The sequence below is a fragment of the Labrus bergylta genome, chromosome 3, assembly GCF_963930695.1.
Source record: "Labrus bergylta chromosome 3, fLabBer1.1, whole genome shotgun sequence".
NCBI classification, from domain to species: domain Eukaryota; kingdom Metazoa; phylum Chordata; class Actinopteri; order Labriformes; family Labridae; genus Labrus; species Labrus bergylta.
The window spans coordinates 5778069-5788409 of NC_089197.1; the positions used below are offsets into that span (position 1 = coordinate 5778069).

The following is a 10341-nucleotide window of genomic DNA, read 5'->3' on the forward strand; positions in this document are numbered from 1 at the left end:
CGCCCGTTAACTTCTGTAGCACGCCCACGATATGCTGTAGCCTGCGGTAGCACAGTGGTGCTAAGGTGCTAATGTTTTTGCTCCCTGGCCCTCGGAGCCAAAGTGGCTGCATTCCCAATATGGTAAAAGGGGCGTGACATTTCCAAGAACCGTGCAGAGCGACTGACCAATTACGGCAGAGCTGACAGGCCGACCAATCAGATCAGACTTGGCACATGTGGACACTTCAGAGCCTTAGAGAGAGAGTCAGAAGCGAGCCGGTGCATGGAGCGGCAGTTCATGAAAACAGACACTTTTTAGAACTTTAGCTATTGTGAACATACTTTAGTAGGTGCATAGATTAAATATACAAACCCCAAAAAGGGCAGAATATGACCTCTTTAACAAAAGATTAGAGTGATTCAAAATAAAAGGTGTGACTGATATGACCGGTGCTTTGTAGCTGTTCACTTGGAGGCCAAAGGTTCAATTCAAACTCCAACTCTTTGGCTGTTTGATCCAAAGTGATGTTGAGATTGCGTTTCTTCTACATCATCACCTCATAAACACCTCTTCAAAAACCGATGTGTGACGTCTCTGAAACTACGTCCATGTTTGTCTATGTGTCCTTGTCACTGTCACTCCTGTCAGCTGACACACTGCAAAAACTTAAATCTAACCAAGTGTTTTTTTCTAATATATTGGTTTTGGAGTGCACTCACAAAAAACAGGTTTCACCCAGGTGTTTCTGAGCATAAATCAGTGTTTCTATGGGAATCCAAAAACAATTGTTGACACTGACGGTAGGTGTAGTGTGAATGCAAAAGCCCTGGCTGGCAGTCAGTACATATTCCAGCCTTCAAAGAGCCATATGGTCTGAAGCTTCTTTGATACCGTTTATGGTCTGAAGCATTTTAACAGGAAACAGCTGTAAACTGAGGACTGAGTCGAGGTTTTGTGTCTTTAAACCAGAAGGAATTTGTTATTTTTCCATCTTCATGATGTGCAACAGAAAACTGGCTCATCTTCAACCAGAGCTGTTTGTGTTTGTGTTTTGTATGTCCGTTTCGTTCCTGGATAATGATGGTGATACTCTCATTATTTGTTCTGTGTAATGTCAGAACCTCCTCTGATGCAGTAAAACAGCTCGACTGAAGACAGGACACGATAGGACACTCCATTTCATATCGGAACACGACTGAAGCAATCGACCTGATTAGAAATGTTCTTCAGCCTGTAATCTTAAACTGGCTTGATAAAATGTTTGATTAAATAATTCTCAGGTGTCTACATGTTCCAAAATATGTCCATGGTAAATAAAACTGATTATGCCTCCACATTTGTTTACAAAAGCTGTTCCACATTTAAACGTTGCCCTTCCTGTTTCTGGTTTAAGCAAGAGCCTGAAACATTCCTAAATATGGACTCAACAGAATAACCAGCGCTGCACATCTGACAAAGTAATGGTCGTGACTCATGATCAAAATATTACCATGTTTTTGTAAATAATTCGACTTGCCGTTTGTTATTTGTATCCCATAGCTGTGGATTATAACCTCTGTTCTGTGTCATTGAAGCAGCAACACATGTTTCAGTGTTCATCAACTCGTGCATGAAATTTAAAAAAACAATTATTGGAAAACTGAACCAACGGGTTCAATGTTTAATAATTAACACTAAATTGAAATGTAAATAAAATGTGATCATACTCAAAATGTGGGTGACAAGTTACTTATTAATTCCTGCATCATAAAGTCGTATATGAGGCAGCTGATGGGGCTCAGTAGTAGAGTCTCTCAACAGGAAGTCACTCACTCTGACATCTCTCCATTAGTGCATGTCCATTGGATAATGTTTGTGCATGTGTTTAGCATGTTCAACAACAAAGTGTAAAATTTAATTTCCGAACGTGCGATTAATAAAGAATATCTTCTTCTTGTGATCCTGACACTAAACCTGGTGTAGTTTTACAAATCAAAATGTTAGTTTCATGATAATGTCCTTGACCTTCAGAGTAGCTCACTCTCTAATGAAATAAAGTCTCATGTAGTTAACATTGAGACATATCCTAGGAAAACAATATGTTGCCATGCCTAAACTGCATGGCTCAGCTTTAAATGTCTTTCAGATTGTTAGTAAATGCTGGTACTCATATCAGTAACATATTCAAGATTCAAGATTTGTATTTGTCACATGCTCATACAGATGTGCAGTGAAATGTAAAGACTGTTCTGCCAGGCCATGCAATAACTCTCAAATTACTAATACACATAAATACAGTAAAATAGAATATAATGTAACATTTAAAAAAAAAGAATTATTTGAATATACAAAATATAGAATATAGAATAATGTAAAGTGTCAGTGTGTAAAGTGTCCAGGGTGTCAATATATACACATATAATCATTCACATTATATGTTATTAACATGTCGACGGTGATGATAAAGATCTATGGAAAGACACTTAATTTAATTGAAAAGCGGGGCTCGGAACTCATTAAGTCTGTATACCGGAACCTACCCGGACGATAAAGAGGGGCGCACATGTGTAGCAACATCATGTCCACTGAAAACAAGTGAAAGTATTTAATGATATTGCCGAATAATGTCGATTAATAAATAATGTCCGAAGCTGCTGTCGAGGAACTTTCTGTGTTATCTTCCATTTACTGCGGAGAGGGAGAGTGTCAGCTCGTCCAGCAGTCTGGTGAGTTTATGTCTAAAACATTCAAACATTCAAACATTCAAACATTCATATCACTTTAACAAACATACATTATCATGTTATCATGTTATCATGTTATCATGCAATCATGCAGCATGAAGAGTATCAGAGCTTCATGTACAAACACAATATCAAAGCGCTATTAAACTATTTTTGCTTATTTTCATTTAATTTTCTCCAAAAGTTTTCAGTAAAATCAGAATGCGTGTGTTACCTATTAGGAACTTTTCAAAATAAAATACAAAATATGACGTAATGATTAAAGCGTCACCATGCAATTAGTGCAGAATGTCCCTTTAATTTGATTAAAAAGTCTATAATTAAATCAGCTTTAAATGTACAGGGTAACAGAAAGGGTCCCGGGACATGATGGGGAATGAGAAGGTTTCTTACTTTTTACAATGTTTTAAAAATAAACACATTATCAAAGTGTTCCTCTCCAATTTCTGCAGATTTTCTCTTTTATTTTCTGAATTATTTAAATTAAAATTAACAAATATTTTAATTTCTATTAAATCCACTTTCAGCAGGTCAAAGGTTATTACTTGATGCACTAACTGTTGAGCACCCTCATTATAAACTTCACACAACCATGACTTTTTAAATGTTTTATTATTATTTTTATTATTAAGTGATATCATATGTTGATCATTACAATGCTTTTTTAAATCAGTGCACACGTCATTATTTATTGTATGTGTTATAATGACATCTTCCAGCTGCTGTTTTGGGGCGGCTGGCTTGATGATGGTTTCAAACGATGGCTCACTTAAGTGTAAGCGGCCCCAAAGTTCAGTTAAATATAAAAATGAAGTTTTCTAGAACTTCATAAGACTATCGCCTTATAAAACCGCCTTCCCAAAGAAACGTGGGACGCTGTTAAATGTAAATAAATAGAGAAAGCGATTTGCAGATCATCAAAACCCCATATTTAAAGGAAAATATAAAAAAGAAAATGTGACGTTTGTTGAAACTGGGAAATTAACAGCTTTTGGAAAACGAAATGCCCATTTTGAATTAGATGCCGACAGCTTGTTTAACAAAGAAATAATAATACAGGTTTTTAGGTCCTAATATTAAGAATAATAAAATAGTCACATTTTCTAAATAAAGCCTTTCCTTGTTAGTAACAACTATAATATCCAATGAAAGTAATATGATTTGGTGGTCCGCTCTCGTAGAAAGTCGTGATGTGCGCTGACGTCTTTTCATTTATAAAGCTCTCACAGAGAAATGACCCTCATACTAAACAGAACTCAAACATCTGTCGGCTGGGGATTACCCGACACGTTCCTCAAAGATGTTACTGTGTGAATGTTCCTCGAGTCAAATCAGAATGGGGAACATCTGCTTTTTCTTATTCTGCACCTCTTCTGCACTCTTGGAACAACATACGACATCGTCTTGAGGGAAATTAAATTTGACCTTTTGGACGTTTTAGAAACCGGATTTTAAACTTCTGTTTCTATCTGTTTTATTATTTTGTTTTTGTGACTTGTTTTTACTTTGTTTTCTTACACTCTAGTATTTACTTATTCCTTTGAATTGTCTTAGCTTCTTAGAAACCCAAGTTTATTTATTTTAGCAGTCTTGTATTCATCCGTCTTCTGGTTCTTTTAAATTTCTGTATTTGAAAAGACTCATTGTAAATGAGTTCTGCCTCTCAGTGATCTCTCGATGTATAAATAAAGGTTGAATGAATGAATGAATTATAGAAAGGACAGATGTTATTCTCTCACTCGCCTCGCAGACATTAACTCTAAAACCTCAAATCAGTAAAACGGGGTCATTTGACGTTCAGGTGACATTGATGCTGCAGCAGCTCTGACGTGACTCTGTTTGCCTCTCAGCTCAGGATGGGCTGGTGGTCCAGATTAAAAGCACCGTCGGAGGAGAGAGGCGGCTGGACGTGAGTCTTCTGTTCCATCTGCACCCCGACTACCCCTCCCGCCCCCCCGACATCTCCGTCTCTTCCACTCGTCTGTCCAGGACTCAGTGTCACGGCGTCAGACGGAAGCTTCTCCATCAAGCTGCAGCGCTCCCATCAGAGCCGATGGTGCATCAGCTGGTGGAGTGGTTACAGGTACAACAATGTGACTCAGCTGTAACTGTGGAACAAACATGACAAGACAAAAGAAAAGTGTCTGATTGTTTGTTGTGTTTGCAATAACAGAGTGTGGAGGTGACGGAAGAATGCAGAGGAGGTGAGCAGGAGGTGAACGTGACGGACCAGGGGGAGATGTGGACGGCGGTGCTTTCTCTGGACCACATCCGCTCTCGAAATCGTTACGTCGGCCTGCTGGAGCGCTGGAGCCAGCAGCTGCAGCTCACTGGGAGAGTGTTACTGGGACGCAGTATACTCGTGATTCTGCAGGGAGAGAGAGCCAACATCAAGGTATGAAGACATGCTTAACGCGGGGCGGCTGTGGCTCAGCTGGTAGAGTCGGTCGTCTCTCAACCGGAAGGTTTGGGGTTCAATCCCCAACTCCTGCATCGTCCGATGTGTCCCTGGGCAAGACGCTTAACTCTGAATTCTTTTGTCTTACAATTTTAAATTGATCGATTATAGCATGATGATCTAAAGTGCATTTTAAAGTTGCTGTTGATGTTCCTTATTCCAGTAAATGGTAAATGTGCTTTGTGAGTGTGCTAAGTGTCTTGCCCAAGGACACATCGGACATGTCGCTGCAGGAGCTGGGGATCGAACCCCCAACCTTCCAGTTGAGAGACAACCCACTCTACCAACTGATCCACAGCCGCCCCAGAAGAACCCTCACAGTATTCAGAAATAAGAGATAAACTAGGGATACATCCTGTACACTCACTGAATTGTCCCCATCAACAAATATACAAATACATTCTATCAATCCCCAAATCAGAAGCGTGACGCAGAGAAACATTCAGAAGATCCACCGTAAATAAAGAAGTGATGGCTGTATGATCAAATCTGGACACATGTGCATGGATTGTGTTCTAGATGAAATGGCCTTCAGCTGGGACTACAGGTATAAATGGTCGGATACGTTCACTAAGTTAACCTTCATGAAAGTCTAAAGTTTGTGATCTTGTCTCTGCAGGAGTTTTGTCGCCTCTTAAAGACGGTGAAGGTGGACGTGGATTCTTCAGGCAAGAAATGCAAAGAGAGGATGATGAAGGTTCTCATTGAGACTCCTGCGTCTTCTTCCTCTGGACCTGGGTATGAACACATGACTGTGAAGGAACAGAATCAAAGTCAGGAGTTCTACAACCTGTGTTGTGTCACTCAGTAGAATCACATGTTTTCTTTCCTCTGCTTCTCTCCGTCAGGCTTCAGGGTTTCGTTGTCAGGAGCTACCAGTCAGCACCAGAGCTGACTGCAGCCTTCCAGGAATTACACCTCACCGAGCTCTACCAACAAATACTTCCATCTATAAGTGACTGACAGCACACAGGTGTTCACACAATGATTCTATAAACAGTTGGGGTTTGGAGTCTTTGGGTGACTCATGATTCGGTTCTTCAGTTTCACGATTTGATTGAGAATTCTGGATTCATGATTCAAAATCTATTTTTGAATTAGTACATACTTCAGGAGCCCTGTGATTGACTGGCCAACTCCAGTCCAGGGTGTAACCCCGCCTCTCGCCCTGTGACAGCTGGGATCGGCTCCAGCTTTCCCGCGACCCCGAACGGTGAAAGCGGTCAAGATAATGGACTTACTTCAGGATCTACTCCAGTCATCTGTGAGACTGGCTGAATTTCTTGCTGCTCCATTTGAGTTACAGAGCTAGCTTTAGCTAAGAGGGAGTGACTGTTTAGCCCCCCCAAAAAAGTGTTGGAAGTTATGCATCTGTTTAAAATCTCAGAAGATAAGAATCTTGATTTTGACTTAAACCTCTAACGAACAGTAGCAGCAGCTCAACAGCAGACACAGAAAAACAGAAAGAAATGTCATCATCGATGATGTGAATTCTGATACTCGATTGAATCATTCATTCTGTCTGCACGTACTTTAAAACCTCTGTACATTGTTTTGGAATTCAACATCTTGGCTCCATCTAGTGGTTAAATCAAGGCTAACACTGGAAGACTTGGGAACTCAATGGACTTTCTCTTTCTCTCTTTTTTAAGTTATTCGTCCTTTTTTTTTTTACCTGAGATTCAACTAGAGGAGGAACAAGAGGGGAGTTCAGGCAACAGTCATGCAAAGTGAAGCGTCTCTGATTGGGAGGCGTCCTCTTTGTATTTTATTAGAGCGATGGGATTGTGTTGTTAAACCTTGCTGCTGAGTTTTTATGATCGTATAAATGACCCGTCTGTCACGCCTCTGCTGTCTGTCACAAGTATGGAAAAGACTTTCACATACTTGTGCATCCAAGCCTCCTGCCTCTCTCCTGCTGATGGAATCAAGACATCCCTAAAGGTGGCGTGCTGAGAAAGATTTACAGGACACAGGCAGGAGGAGAGTGGAGACGTGGAGGCACAAAGAAGAGAAAGCAGAAGAGCTGTGTGCTGAAAGAAAAATCTATTTTCTTGAAATAAAAATTGGGAACGGAAAGATTTGAAATGTGCTGTCACTTTTTAATTATCATAATTTTACCTCATGTTGGAGTCAAATCATTCCACATTTCACTGGGAAATGTAGTTTTTAACAGTTCTCATATGTAGTTTATAATCAGAGGTACAGTATACACAGTATGAGATAACTTTGTAGTTTCACAAATAGGAATGAAAATCTGCAAACAGACTGCAGAAGGATGGAGTCACCTGAAAGTCTTATTTAGCATTTTTTCTGTAATACATGAAACTGTAAAAAAAACAAAAACAATTTAATTTTTGAAATAGGAAGAATATAATGTTTCCTAATGCATCTTGCTTAAAATTACTTGGAAATAAATCGCAGGTGGGCGGCTGTGGTTCAGTTGATAGATGCAGTGTCTTTTCTTCGTTCATTATTGTGGCAGCTTTGACTGAATTGGGTTTCACAGCCAGTTTGCTGACATTTTTTTTATGCTCAAATTTGTTGGAAGTGGGACATTATGACACGTCAAAAAAGAAAAAGAAAAGTTTTCTGAAAGCATCCCAAGCCATAACTATGAACAAACCTGATGCTTTAGAGGACGTGACTGGTGAGACAACAGTCATTTATTATCACAGCTCTGGGATTTGTAATGGTGCAAGGCGCAGCGTTTTCAAAAAAATCATTGTTCCATTGTTTGGAAGGAACAACAATGAAGGCTATTGTCTTCATTATAGTGTTCAATTGATCAAACCTGCCAGAACACGGGAACTCTAACATGGAGCTCTGTCCTCCTGCAGCCTCAGATTCAGATTCTTTATTGTCCCCCAAGGAGAAATTTGTTTTGCAGCAGGAGCACACAGAAGACATAAAACACAAAGACAACAATATCAAAGTTAAAAAATCAGACGACAACAAAATAAAAACAATCGCAATAAATCAGTCAAGAGCTCGTACCAAAGTGGAAATTCCTACCAAGATATTAAAGTGAAAAGTGGAGGTGTGCAAATGTGCAGTTCAAGTGCAAAGTGCACGCCTCTTCACTTCTGCAGCTGCTGATCATAACACGACTGTTGTTTCTGCTTTGGTTGATGTCTGACACCTGAAATGTTACGTGGCTAATTTCTTAAATAAAAGTGAACCAGAACACATTAAAAACAACACGATTGAGTGATTACTTTCACTGCTGTTCTAAAAAGAAACATTTTTAATGTATATGTTATGAGGCAGAGTCAGGGGTGTGGTTGCATTTCAGCAGTTTATGAGCAATGCAGTAAAATACAGAATGACGTCAGAGTGGGTTGTAGTTAACATTAGCGAACAAATAAACAACTGTCACATATACATTTCTTTAACAACCTAATTGAACACACACGTAATGCCCTCTACATACATGAGACCCAAATCAAACATCAGTCCCAGGATATAATTAAAGATAAAGCATACTTTTATATTCATACAGAGGCTGGGAAGTGCAAAACAAAATTACAAAGTCTGAAACGCTTTCACAAAGCTCGAGGCAAATTTACATTTTGTGTTTCACACTTTGGAATTTTGTTTTGCACTTCCCAGCTACCGTTTTAATCATCCCTGATACAATAAGATGCTTTGTCCCTGAGATGAATCACATCGCTTTAAATCCTGATTTCTGATTGGCTCAACTATCCCCAGCTCCTAAAGTCACATGTTAAACCTCAAATTGCTCCCAAGGCCATCACCAAAGCAGTACCTCTTATATCTTGCTGATTTTGTCCTGAACATGTGTAAATAGTTGTTTTTTTTAACCAAAGGCTCATCCTGCTTTTTTCCTGCAGTCAAATTATTGTAAAAAAAATGAAAAATGAAAAAGCTGTTTCTGCAACGTGCAGTAAATCAATTCATCTGACATATATTCAGACATTTAAAATAATTATCTGGAGTCTTCTCTCAACCGGAAAGTTGAGGTTGTTTGATTTTGTTATTCAAATACAGGCATTAGCTGTTTTAAGTAGGCCTTTATATTTTCTATTTCTTAACAGAGACATTGTTTGTGACTCCTGCCTATCGACTACTGATGGAAATGACCTCATACTCTGGTACAGTGGCTGCACACTGTCCCTGTCAAACAAATCAAATAAATACATAAGCATAAGTCCAGTCCCTGTACCATGTGACAGTCCATTGATAAGAACAGTTTGGGGCTCAAAATCATTCAAAATCTTTATTTCAGGTTTTTACATCAGCTTACATGTTCTGCAACAAGCTCTGATCTGAAAACTAGGAAGGTGTTGTCAGCTAGGTGGATGAATCGAAACCTGCTTTGAGTAGATATTGATAGTGTGTCGTTGTCAGGCTTTGTTTGGACTGAGCACTTGAGTTTCATTCTCTGAGCATCAACAGGAGAGGCGGTTGACGCGTGTCACACCCTCTGTTGATCGCAAGCTGAAAATCTGAGGCGGGATTTTCACGAAAATCCAAGTTTGAAAGAGTCTGAATCTGAAGCGTCAGGCACTTCAGCGTTTCCACAGAGGCAGGCACTTTCCCTTACTGAAACCTGGATCCACCCAGAAAACACAGTCACACCTGCTGCTCTTTCTGTTGACACAGTGTTCTCACACACCCCCCCCCGCTCTGTTGGACGTGGAGGTGGTACAGGTATCCTCATTTCTAATACCTGGAAATTCAATAAACTCTTCCCACTGAGCAACAACTCCTCATTTGAATATCACACAATCTTAGTTACTGCTCCTATTAAAATGTACATTGCTATCATTTACAGCCCACCAGGGTGTAATCTGAATGATTTTGTTGTGGAACTGGACATGCTACTCTCAGCCTTCCTAAAAGAGCACGTCACTCCGCTGTTCATCTCCTTACTCTGGCTCCCAGTTACTGCTCGCATCAAATTTAAAACTCTGCTGCTCGCTTACAAAACAGACACAGAAACGTCTCCTCCTTACTTTAACTCTCTCATCCAGGTCTACACTCCCTCCCCCCCTCTACGCTCTGCCAATGAAAGACGTCTGATCCAACCTTCACAACAGGGTCCTAAGTCTCTGACTAGACTCTTCTCCTCTGTCGCCCCCCGGTGGTGGAATGAACTTCCAAACTCCATGTGATCTGCAGAGTCCCTCTGCACCTTTAAGAAAAAGCTAAAGA

The 10341-nt window shown here is 39.9% G+C and overlaps 2 protein-coding genes across 2 annotated transcripts in view; one reads left to right on the forward strand and one right to left on the reverse strand.

Annotated features, from left to right (window-relative positions):
- The window catches only part of LOC110005219 (low choriolytic enzyme-like), a 208211-nt gene that overhangs the window by 126347 nt on the left and 71523 nt on the right, over positions 1 to 10341 (reverse strand). The window lies entirely within an intron of this gene.
- rwdd3 (RWD domain containing 3) lies at positions 2517 to 7242 on the forward strand. Its single transcript, XM_020654493.3, has 5 exons — positions 2517 to 2687; positions 4556 to 4788; positions 4879 to 5100; positions 5783 to 5901; positions 6012 to 7242. Exons 1-5 carry the CDS (start codon positions 2603 to 2605, stop codon positions 6124 to 6126), a joined length of 774 nt encoding a protein of 257 aa, XP_020510149.2. The 5' UTR covers positions 2517 to 2602; the 3' UTR covers positions 6127 to 7242.

What these genes read in the sequence shown, in the direction of transcription:
- rwdd3 (XM_020654493.3), top strand. Translation starts at nt 2,603, where the DNA reads ATGTCCGAAGCTGCTGTCGAGGAACTTTCTGTGTTATCTTCCATTTAC. An exon ending in TCAGCTCGTCCAGCAGTCTG is followed by an intron (nt 2,688 to 4,555) that starts GTGAGTTTATGT and finishes TTTGCCTCTCAG; the next exon opens with CTCAGGATGGGCTGGTGGTC. An exon ending in GAGAGAGAGCCAACATCAAG is followed by an intron (nt 5,101 to 5,782) that starts GTATGAAGACAT and finishes TTGTCTCTGCAG; the next exon opens with GAGTTTTGTCGCCTCTTAAA.